The 12,759-nt window shown below is 37.9% G+C and overlaps 1 protein-coding gene and 1 non-coding gene across 11 annotated transcripts in view; one reads left to right on the forward strand and one right to left on the reverse strand.

The window, feature by feature from the left end:
- Positions 1–12,759, forward strand: part of Cntln (centlein) — a 260,522-nt gene that overhangs the window by 161,356 nt on the left and 86,407 nt on the right. For all 10 annotated transcript variants that reach the window (XM_076564463.1, XM_076564465.1, XM_076564466.1 and 7 more), the window contains one exon: positions 7,776–7,876. In XM_076564463.1, coding sequence (XP_076420578.1) covers positions 7,776–7,876 — 101 coding nt within the window. The remainder of the gene's footprint in view (positions 1–7,775; positions 7,877–12,759) is intronic.
- Trnak-uuu (transfer RNA lysine (anticodon UUU)) lies at positions 626–698 on the reverse strand. Its single transcript has one exon. It is a non-coding gene; the product is annotated as a tRNA-Lys (tRNA).

Raw genomic sequence — 12,759 nt, forward strand, 5'->3', positions numbered from 1 at the left:
TAAAATTGAAATGTATCATTAAGATATGCAGATTAATAATTAATCATCTATAACAGTCAAACTTATAGTCATGTTAGTTTAGTTTTCTAGATATGCACAGATATATTTCAGATAGATAGGTAATCTTCAAATACTTCAAAGACCTACAGAATAAGACATTTAATATGTTTTAAAAACTTAGACTTTTCTGGACAGTGAGATGTCTGCTCCTGGCAACTCCGATTTACTGCAGAGAGAAAGATGGGTGTCAAAGACACTCGATATGGAGTTTATCTTATTCTTGGCAAAAATTGCCATTTGAGCAAGAAACTGTTTGTGGTGGGTAGCCGTTCGAGCTTTGACCTGGAAATACCACCACCTTTGAGACTTCTGTAATTGTCATGCCTACAAGGTGGCGCTGAGAGAGTACCTCTGAAGACCCAAGATCCGGATGGAGGAGCTCTCCTTGGTTCCTGAACCCTGGATGCTGGAGGTAGACCAAGCAGAGTTCTCCAGAGAACACCGGTGGACTGCGTTACACCTTTCCCAGATCCTGTTACCTATCCCTTCACTTGTTAGTTGTCCCACAAAATAAACCTCCCTTTTTACTACTTGGAGTTGCCTTAATAGTTGCACCAATATGTAGCGCCCAACATGGGGCATGATCCCATGACCCTGAGATTAAAAGTCTCATGCTCTACCAACTGAGCTAGCTGGGCACTCTTGGTTCCTGGACCCTGGACACTGGAGGTAGACCGAGCAGAGTTCTCCAGAGAATACTGCTGTACAGCCCTACACCTTTCGAAGACCCTGTTACCTATCCCTTCTCTTGTTAGTTACCCCACAAAATAAACCTCCCTTTTAACTACATGGAGTTGCCTTAATAATTTAACTAATAACTGTTATTGCCTGGACTGTTTGACAAAATATTGTATTGACTGGACATACAGGACCCATAGAAAGGTGACCACTGAAATTTGCAAGGCAAGATGGTCCTTCAGGTTCCTGCTTTGCAGAGGAAACTGCTAGACATTCTACAGGACATAGAAAAAAGTGACTTAGAGATTAGGACTATGGTGGAAGATGGATGCCCCAACACTGCACAGGGACTTTGGATGACTGTCCAGGCAGGCAGCTGTCTCTGTCCTTTCCAGATTTTTGGAAGTTGCTTACAATGTACTTCCTATTTACTTAGGTAATATTGTATCCTTCTGAGGTCTTTGATGTAGTTGAAGACTAGATAGTTAAATTTTCCTTGGTTATGATATGAGATAAGATAGATATGATACCTTAGACTCACAAACATAGGATAAATAGAATATTTTCTTTGAATTTGCCAAATATAAATAGACTAGATATTGTAACTGTAATTCTTGCTTGAGAACTGTTTTGTTATAGGTAATTTTACTATGTTAAAGTTAAAACCTTCCTTTTAAATAGAAGGAAAAGGGGAAATGATGGGTGATGTTGTTCTGTATGCTTTGAATGCGTTGCTCTGATTGGTTGATAAATAAAATGCCTGGCCAGTAGTCAGGCAGGAAGTATAGGCTGGATAAGCAGACAAGGAGAATTCTGGCAAGGCTGGGTCAGGAGGTGCCATCCAGGGATCAACTTGTAATGGCACACAGGTAAAACCATGGAATATGTGGCAACATATAGATTAACAGAAATGGGCTGAGTTTAAATGTAAGAGCTAGTCAGTAGTAGGCCTGACCTAATGGCCAAACAGTTTTAATTAATATAAGCCCTTGTGTGTTTACTTGGGTCTGAGCGGCTAGAGACCGGGTGGAACACAGGAAAACTTCAGCCACAGAGGTTATCTGTGGCTTTTCCTATTTCTCTGATCTCTCAGGTTTTTACCCCAATATCTAGTTCTGGGTTTGTTTGTTTTTTTCAATAAGACCATTTAGCAATTTGTGTTACACCCCTTTTTGTTCCTGATTTTGTTAATTTGGATGTTCTCTCTCTACCTTTTAGTTAGTTTGGATAAGGGCTTTTCTATCCTGTTGATTTTCTCAAAGGACTGTCTATTTGTTTCATTAATTCTTTGTATTGTTCTCTTTGTTTGTATTTTATTGATTCCAGTCCTCAATTTGATTATTTCCTTTTGTCTACTCCTCTTGGGTATGTTTACTTCTTTTTGTTCTAGACCTGTCAGGTGTGCTCTTAAGTATGAGATCTCTCTAAATTCTTTATGAAGGCACTTGGTGCTATGAACTTTTTCCTTATAGCACCACTTTCATTATGTCCCATAAGTTTGGGTATGTTGTGCATTTATTTTCATTGTATTCTAGGAAGTCTTTAACTTATTTTTTTCTTCCTTTTCCCAGTGGTAATTCAGTAGAGAGTTGTTTGTTTTTCATGAGTTTGTAGACTTTTGTTTCTGTTGTTATTGAGGTCCAACTTTAACCCATTGTGATCTGATAAGATACAGGGGTGTCTTAGGGTTTTTATTGCTGTGAAGAGATACCATGACCGTGGCAATTCTCTTAAGGAAAACATAATTTAGGGGGCTTGTTTACAGCTTCAGGTTCAGTTCATTACCATCATGACAGGGAGCATGGTGGCATGCAGGCAGACATGGTACTGGAGGAGTAGCTGAGAGTCCTACATCTTTCAGCGAACAGGAAGTCAACTAACAGACTGGGTGGTATCCCCATACTATGAGCCTTAGGCTTCATCTTCCTATTTACAGTTGGAGGGTTAACCGGAATTATTCTATTGAACTCCTCCCTCGACATTATCCTCCTTATACCTATTATGTAGTCACCCACTTCCATTACATTCTGTCAGTAGGAGCTGTATTTGCTATCATAGCTGGTTTCATCCACTGATTCCCCTTATTTACAGGTTATTCCCTTACTGAGCATAGCCCACCTCTGCAGCGACACAGTTCCTCCAATAAGGCCATTCCTACTCCAACAAAGTCACACCTCCTAATAATGCCACTCCCTATGAAATTATGAGGGCCAATTACATTCAAACTACCACAAAGGGGTGGGTATTTCAGTGTTCTTGTATCTGTTGAGACTTGCTTTCTAACTGAGTATGTGGTTAATTTTGGAATGTTCCATAAGGTGCTGAGAAGAAAGTATATTCATTTGTGTTTGGGTGAAATGTTCTGTACCTATCTGTTAGGTTCATTTGAATCATAACTTCTATTAGCTCCAGTATTTCTCTGCTTAGTTTTTGTCTGGATTATCTGTCCTTTAGTGAGAATGGGATATTGAAGTCTCCCACTATCAATGTATGAACATCAATGTGTGATTTAAGGTTTAGTAGTGTTTCTTTTATAATCATGGGTGCCCTTGTGTTTGGTGCAGGGTGTTGATAATTGTGATGTCATCCTGGTGGATTTTTCCTTTAATGAGTATGAATTATCCTTCCCTGTCTCTTTTGATTATTTTTTGTCAGAAGTTTATTTTCTTAGATATTAGAATAGCTACTCCAGCTTGCTTATTTCTAACTCTTTACTCTGAGTTAATGTCTATCTTTGATGTTGAGGTGTTTTTTTTTTTTTTTTTAATCCAGCAGAAGGATGGATCCTGTTTTTGCATCTGTTCTATTACTCTGTGTCTTTTTACTGGGGAATTGAGTCCATGGATTGTAGATGTAACCAATCGTCTTATTAAAATAAGAAACACAGAGCCAATGTAAAAGAGAAAGCCGAGAGGTCAGAGCTCAGAGATAAAATCTTACCTCCTGCAGTGCTCCTAACTTCCCCGAGAGAGCTACTTCCTGTTTGTCTGTGTTTAAATAGTCTTTCTGTTCTGCCTTCTCATTGGTTGTAAACCCAACCACATGACTGCCTCATCACTGCCTGTAAGTACCGCCCTCCAGGTCTTAAAGGCGTATGTCTCCAATACTGGCTGTATCCCTGAACACACAGAAATCTACCTAGCTCTTCTAACCACCATGCTCTTGCTATGGCTCTAATAGCTCTGACCCCAGGGCAACTTTATTTATTAACATAAAATTAAAATAACATTTCAGTACAAATAAAATATCACCATAATGGATATTGAAAGATATCAATTACCAATGATTATTAATTTCTGTTATTTTGTTGTGTTGTTGATGGTGGTAGTATGTATGTGGGGGTGTTTTCCTTCTTTTGGTTATGCTAGTGTGAAATTATTGCCTATGTTTTTTGTGGATGTAGTTAAGCCCTTTGGGTTGGAGTTTTCCTTTTAGTACCTTTCTGTAGGGCTGGATTTATAAAAGAGGTATTGTTTAATTTTGACTTCATCATGGAATATCCTGTTTTCTGCATCTATGGTGATTGAAAGTTTTACTGGGCACAGTAGTCTGTGCTGGTATTTGTGATCTCTTAGAGTCTACAGCACTTCTGCCCAGACCCCTTCTGGCTTTTAGAGTCTCAACTGAGAAGTCAGTTGTAATTCTAATAGGTCTGCCCTCAAATGTTATTTGGCCTTTTTCTCTTGCATATTTTAATATTCTTTCCTAGTTGTATGTGTTTAGTATTTTGATTATTATGTGGAGAGGGATCTTTCTTTTCTGGTCTAATCTATTTCATGTTCTGGAAGCTTCTTGTATCTTTATAGGCATGTCTTTCTTTAGGTTAGGAAATTTTTCTTTTATAATTTTGTTAAAAATATTTTCTGGGTCTTTGGGCTGGGAATCTTATCTTTCTTCCATTCCTATTATTTGTAGGTTTAGTCTTTTCATAGTGTTCCAAATTTCCTGGATGTTTTGTGTCAGAAATTTTTTAGATTTAACATTTTTTGACTGATGAATCTATTTCTTCTATCGTATCTTCAACCCTGAGATTCTTTCTTCCATCTCTTATATTCTGTTGGTGATGCTTGTGTCTGTAGTTCCTGTTTGTTTATCTTGATTTTTTACTTCCAGGATTACCTCAGTTTGTGTTTTCTTTATTGCTTCCATTTCCATTTTCAGATCTTGAACAGTTTAATTCATTTCCTTCATCTGTTTGCTTTTTCTTGGCTTTCCTGACATTCTTTAAAAGATTTATTGGTTTCCTATTTTTCACTGTCTTTTCTTCGATTTGTTCAAAGGATTTGTTCATTTCATCTTTAAGGGCCTTTATCATCATCATAATGTTGGTTTTAAGGTCATTTTTTGGTGCTTCAACTGTGTTGGAATATCCAGGGCTTGATGTACTGGGATGGCTAGGTTTTGGTTGTGAATATTGCCCTTGCTATTATTGGTTGTGTTCTTACGCTGATGTTTAGATGTTTAGGCATCTGGGTTTTTAGTGATTATAGGTCTAGGTGCCAATTTCTGGATTTGTCTTTGTTGGGTGTGCATTTTCTTCCTTGGCTTCTGTTCCTCTCTGGTCTTCTGGCTGTCATGGCCTGTGGTTGACTAAAAGGTGTCTGCCTGCACTTGGGAGACTGGACTTCTAGTGGCCTGATGGCCTCTGGCCCAGCAGGGGTTTGCTGCCCAGTTTTGGGGCTGGAGTTCTTTCTATGTGCATTGCCTCTGATCTGGCCTGGGGTCCTCTGGAGTTCAGGATGCTGGCCTGGCTTCTGGTGGGGTTGGAGGCTTCTGCCTGGGTACCAAGGAGTTGGCCTTGTCTCTGGGGTTCAGGATGCTGACCTGGTCTCTGGAGTAGGAGATTTCTCCAAGAGGTGTGCTTCTGCTGGTAGGCTTTTCTTCAGACATGTTCGATGACCTGGGATGGATGTGTGAAGTGGGTACCATGAAGAAATTTTGACTACCTGTTGTCATTTAAACAAGTGGCCCCAGATGGTTGTTTTTATACAGTTTCAATGGTTTACATCAACAGTTTTACAGGTCAGTTTTGCTTCCCAAGTTTCTAAAAATGGTTACAATAATTACCAGTTTATTCCTTTTTTATCTCTTTTTTATCCCCCCAACTCTCCCACTGGTAGCCATTACTTTTTTTTTTTTTTTTTTTTGGTGTATATCTCTACTGTTCAAAGCATAAGAGTCTTGCAAGCTACAAAGGGACTTTTCTGACTAGGTACATCTGTAGGTAGAAGAGTGTGCCCAATTGGAAGCATATGCAGTTACAGCATCATACAGGATGCGAGACAGTTTTGTCTCTTCTGGTTAATATTTTCATCTGGTAGAGTCTGGGTTCTCACAATCAACTCATCAGCTATTCTACATTCTCTACTACTCTATCTCCTCAGGAGATATACCAGGGGTTTCCATTTATCCCGTAGACAGCATAACTTGGAAACTTACAGTGGGCACTGTCCATCCCTTGTTTATGTTCATCGCCTTTAACTTCTTGGAGTGTTGGCACAGTTATTAGAAATTAAGGAACTGTGAGTTTCTATGATTCTGCTTCATTCTCTGCTCCTAGACTGTTCCCATTAACTCCCGAAGTCATCTATTTAACAATGTTTCTCAAAGACTATTGTGGTTAAAATCATTCTTTCCAGAACAGTCCTGCAAATATGCACTATTAAACTTCATGACCTACTGTGACTCAAGCCAGCAGTGTGGCTAGCATGGTGAAAGCAAGGAGAGCACATAGCACACACACTCCCGGCGCCATGCCCAGAATCAGGCAGCAAATACCCATAGGTCTTGGCCAGTGAGTCAGGTTCTCCAGGGTCTTGCCACAAGCAGAGCTGTTGGTGCTATTCTTAGGCCTTGTCCCCCTGAGGAAGTCACATGGCTCCTGCCATGGACTGGATAAGGTAACAAGAAGAGGGGCACGTGGACACTTGGAGTTATACTGGGGTGGGGGGTGCAGGCAGGGCAGAGGTGGTGGGTGGTGGCTTACCTAGTTTTCAGGGAGCTGGCCTGGCCTCTTATGGGGTTGTGGTATGGGCAGGGATATAGTGATGGGGAGAAGTGTGGGCAGGGATATGGTGATGGGGAGAGGTGTGGGCAGAGATACGGTGATGGGAAAAGGATGAGCAGTTGGAGTTACGCTGGCTGAGTGTGGGTGGGGTGAGGGGCAGCCTTACCTGGGGTTCAGGATGCTGGCCTGGCCTCTGGTGGAAGAGGAGACTTCAGCTAGAGCAGTGAGCTAGGACAGGGTGATAAGGAGAGGAGGGGGCATTTGGGCACTTGGGGTTATGCTGGGTGGACTCCAGCAGGGAATGCTCTTAATGATGGTATTTACAGAATTCTTTCTCATCTCTGTATATGATTCCCTGGAGCATCTTTTGTAATTCTGATCCAGTGGCCATGAGTTCCTCCAACAAGGTCATACCTCCTAATAGTGTCACTGCCTATGAGTGATTATGGGAATATGGGGTTATGGGGGCCACTTACATTCAAACAACCACACTCCTATTCCCCTCTCTGCCTCCTTAAATACTATTCTCCCTCTTGTGGTCTCTGTTCTAGATTTTTTGCCCCATACCACCACCACTACCACACATACACCACACACACACACACACACACACACACACACACACACACACACACACCACACATACACCACACACACACACCAGTTCTTTAGCTGGTTATAATGATATGTGTCTATAATCCCAGCACACAAGAGACCAAGGCAAAATTGTGAATTTAAATCCAGCTCAGGCTATATACTGAGTCAGTCTTTTGATACATAATACATACATACACATATATACAGTATTTGGTATGTTTGTTTTAATGAAGTTTGTAGTACTTAATAAAAAAATACTCTCATAGAAATCTATTTGCATGCTAAAAATGTAATTGAATATATGTAATTACTATATTTTTTATTTTATCTTACCATTTCCTACTCTTCAGTTGTCTTTGCTGATTTTTTTTAACTATACCATTCCTTAAGTTACACATTTTATGTAATTGTTAATTGTTTGAATTTTTCATAGGCTGAATCTTCAAGATGAATTGGATGAGCTTAAAGTACATATGTCTATTGATAAAACAACAATACACGAATTGAATAGGTGCATGGCAGAGAAAAGAGAAGGTAAGCTTTTAATTAAAATAAATCTTTAGCATTATTAAATTCTCAAGTTTTTGTTTCAATTTAAGAATCTTACTTAGTTTCTCCCTTTTGTACCCTGTTATTGATTTATAACACATGCAATTTTTATGTCTCATGAGAAAATCAAATACAGTGAACTCCTAAATATTCCATTTCAAACAGGCTCACAGTTTTTTAAAACTTTTAAATGGTTCCTGAGAGATGGCTGAGCTGCTAAAGCTGTTGCTGCATAGTCCTGATGAGCTGATTTCAACCCCAGATCCCCAGTAGAGTTTGGGGAAGAGTCCTGAGTCTAGGACCATGACCCCTGACTTGCCTCTCTCTCTATCCTTTCCTCTCTCTCTCCCCTCTTTCTTTTAATATAAAAACATAAAATAATATTTGATAAGGATAAAATAACTATTATGTTGTTCATTCATGAAGTTTTCCTAGTTAGACTTGCTCACAATTTTATAATTGATTTAATAGTGATTCATTCATGTTTTCTTTTGTTATTACAAGATTTTGAAAGTACTTAGTTCTCTCTAACTTTGTAGGGCCACAAACTTAAACCTAGAGGGAAGCTTTGTTTGAGTGTGTGACCACTGTGACCAATTGTCTCATGATAGGGAATGCACCCATGGTACCAGTGTAAGATTGTTCCTATGTTAAAAGTGAAGATGATTGCATTTACTGTGAAACCTCAATATCTTTGTAGAAGACGCGAATCAGGTTAAGATGACAAGATCCTTCCAACTTCTGCCAGCCAGCCGTTGTCTCCACACCCAGTGATTGATTTAATGAACTCTTCCTCTAGCTTTTATTAATCATTATTACTGGCTCAGTCTTAAATATGTTGTTAGTGATTTACCAAAGCCAATATTTTAACATTTCTATTTTACACTTTTAGTTTTCATCAAAATATGAATTTACTCCTTCATTGGCTTCTGAAACATGGCTTTTTGTTTTCATATTTCTTCTCTTGCCAGGATCTTTTCTCTTTCTTCTAGTGAAACATATTCCCTCTTCTTCCTTAACAATTTGGACTCTGAACAGTCTTATTGTTTTATTGTTAAAAGTAACTGTATTATTTTGAAAACAGAAATGTATATAGGTGAATATTCCAGCAATGAGAAAGGAACAAATTAAGACAGAAAAGGAAATATTGTGAGTTCACAGTTCCAAGTCAACATCTTACACATTGCACGTTGATTTCTTGTACCCTGGGGCTTACCGTAGCATTGTTCACAGTAGCTTAGTTATGGTGCCAGCCTGAGTACCCCGCATCAGAGGACTAAGTGCACAAGTGTGGTATGTGTGCACAATGGGTTTGTTTTCAGACCTAAGAATGAAGTCATGCTGTTTTCAGGAACACGGGAGAAATGAGATAATATTAAGTCAATTAGGCCAGTCTTAGACAAATACCATGTTTTTATTCATTTGTGGCTCTGTATTTTATATACATGTGTTTGTGACATGTATGTAGAAGTAACACTGTCTGGGGGGACAAAGGGGACTAACAGAAGTAGGAATCAGTAACAACAGAGAGAGAGAAAGGAATTTATGAAGGGACTATGCTGAACATATATACTTAGATCAGAAAAATTGGTTGGCCCCTCCCATAAGTTCTGCTTTTGTCTTGTCTTGTTATATCTGGTTTGGTATGGATTGACTGTTGTCTCTTGAAGGCCTGCTCTTTTATGAAGAGGAAATGGAGATGGGTGGATCTGGGGAAGAGGAGAGGTGGAGGGGAGCTAGGAGTAGTGGAGGGAGGGGAAAATATGGTTGGAATGTATTATATGAGAGAAGAATCTTTTCAATTTAAAAAAAAGAAAAGGAGAAAAAATAAACAGAAAGAAGATAATACGGTAGAGTTAAGGAATGTATTCAAGAGTAGCAATAGCAAATAGTGGAAGAGCCAGTTAATGAATAATTTGATTTGGAAAAAGTATTTGTGACACTGAGAATAAGTAAACTGGCAAAATAAAATTATCATGTTAAATCTGACTGAACTGAAGGTGGATTCAGTCAGGCTAACTAAAAGGAATAAAAGCTATGTGCACTAAAATGTATCACAGAAAAATACATGTTTGATTACTAAAATAGACACACAAAATGCAATTGGTTATTTTCTACTAAATTAAAGCCTTGTAGTATTTTTGTTTCTTTTAAATCAAATTATGTATGAAGAAAAAAATCAGTAAAAATATACCTGTCATTTCTTTATAAATAAAAGTCCAAAGAATAGAAGAAATAAGGTAAGTTTTTATGATGTTAGCCATTGATACCCTTAGGATAGTGCAAAAATGAACATGCTCAATTTCAAGAGTAAAGTTGTTTATTTCATTGGCTGAATGCAGTTTGCATTAACACTTTTCCATGTTTTTATTGAGGGTCAATAAAGTGTATTACATCACTAAATACTGTAAAAATACAACCTATTGAATGCTGAATGACTTTATATTTAATACCATATAATAGCAAATTCATTTTATAAAATAATAACACTAATTTAGGATGGTTAGCAGTTGTATTTTGCTATTAAATATTTCAAATACAACTAGTAGAAATCAAATTAAAAATCTAAACAATGTTCACAGTTTATCAAAAACAAATGTAAATGTATTGTAACATTAATAATTAAATGTTAAAATGGGAAAATTAGAACCATTATGATAGGTCTTTAAAATAATGTTACTATAGTGAAATAAGAATATAAAAGAATAGTAAGAATAATAAACAGTAAAAAGTTGCAGAGTAATTTAGATTAATTATTCAGTGGAATGTTAAAGCTTAGAAAATAATAGCCCAAACTAATGACACTTTGACATGAGACAGAGTCTTTCAGTGCAGACCCAGCTGACCTGGAACTCAGAATCTTTATTTTCTACCTGTCCCCCCCCCTGAGTTCTGAGCACCCTATACCCCAGCTATACTGAAAAATTTGAAATAAGGGAAACTGGGGAGCCTTTCAGCTGCATTAGACCCTAGATATTTCTGACCTTCCTTTGCATATTGTTATTAGGCTCAGGGTGCCATATGGATTTCCTTATTCTGACTTGGAGCCCCTCACTGAAAATCTCATTAACCAAGGATTAACTCATAGAAAAGCAGGTTGAAAGGTATTTGACAATTCTCTTTAAAGACAACACCTGCTCTGATGACTCTAGGACATTGAAAGACAACCTTTGTGTTACTGCAGTCTCTGTGTTCACCTCTGTCCCAGGGGTTATCTGTGCCTCAGGCCCATTCAGTTTCCCTAAAGATCATTTTATACCCCTAAAAAATGTCTTCAGTTCCCTGCTCCATCTCCCTCTTCCTCTTCTCTTGGTGAGGGTACCGAAGCTTGGACCATCTGGCCCTTCTGTAGTTTTCATAGTTTGTGTGGTAGTCATTTCCCCCTACAAATCTCCATTTATTTCAGTGGGTTCCAAGAAAGAGGGAGAAAAACCCTTTACCTCCATGGTAAACCAGGAAGTTAAAAGGAAAGGAAGCAAAAAATAAAATAAAACAAAATATTAACAAACTATTAACAAAGTTAGTATTTAAAAACAGAAAAAGAAATTTCTGAGAAAGTAAGAACATAAATCCAGAAGAATTTTAATGCTAGTAAAAACATCAATCATTTAAACCATGTGGTCAAATAAATCTCTTACAGAATGGAGAGAGAGAGAGAGAGAGAGAGAGAGAGAGAGAGAGAGAGAGAGAGACAGACAGACAGACAGACAGACAGACAGACAGACAGACAATGCCATTTTCTTAACTAGATGCTCTTGCCTCAGTTCCTACATCCTGAGATCTTTTACCAAAGTGCCTAAGAGTATATTCCTTGTTTCATTCCATAGTCTGAGCCTAACTGCTTCAGTATTTTTATAGATGCTATAGAGCAAGAAAAAAATCTTTCTGGGCAACATCCACAGGTGAACACGCTCAGCTATTCTGTCCAGTATTCCTTGCATATACCAAGACCAAATATGCAGCAAGGAAATGCTTTTAAAATCATTCTTCAGTGTTTATTTTTATTAACAATATATAGATGTTGTTAGTACTCTGTGCTATGTGAATATATTACAGTTATCTTATTTTTAAGGACAAACATTTCACTCAGAACTATAGGAGATATTTAAATGACTAGAACAGATGAATTATATTTGCATATTATTTCTATATTGCTGAAGAGTGCTGTAAATGAATTCAGCACCATGGTGTTAGGGGACTAGAAAAAGAAGCTTGGGAGCATATAGATTATTATCAAGGTAAAGTACGTATTCCCCAAGAGGCAACTTCTACCTATTCTAGCTTTTATTATTCTTAGGACAGTGTTCTATTTATTTCATGAGCACAGACGTTTTAATTGAGTATGTCATGTTTCAAAGACAAAAGAAATGCCTAATTCACTCTAACAAACTTGTTAGTCACTGTTTTTATCAGGAGGATTTCTACTCTACAGAGAATAATATTGTTTTCTCTTCCTTTGTTGATAAATCAAAGTTGTACACTGACCTACAGCAGTCAGGCTTTCTTTAAAGCAAAAGGAAGCTAATACAGATGCGTACCCTCTTAGTGTTGCACATTCCTTTCTGATCCCTGCTTTGTTCTTTTAAGAACATTATACTTAAAAGACAGTTCAAGAATTCAGTAAAAAAATGGTAACTTCATCACTGTAACCCAGGTGTAAATGAAACAGTTATAGATTTGGATGAATTTTAATATTATTGAAAAATTTATGACAGTGTTTCCCTTAACTTGGTAAATTACTTGCAGGTTTTTGCTGCACTGGGAAAGCTGTGGTAGTTAGTTGCCAGCCAGTGCTGGAGTGATTTATCAAACAAATTCACCCATGAATGTGGGCTTATTTCTTAGGAAGCCACAGCTCCTCCAGAAAT

This window comes from Peromyscus maniculatus, chromosome 2, assembly GCF_049852395.1.
Source record: "Peromyscus maniculatus bairdii isolate BWxNUB_F1_BW_parent chromosome 2, HU_Pman_BW_mat_3.1, whole genome shotgun sequence".
NCBI lineage: Eukaryota > Metazoa > Chordata > Mammalia > Rodentia > Cricetidae > Peromyscus > Peromyscus maniculatus.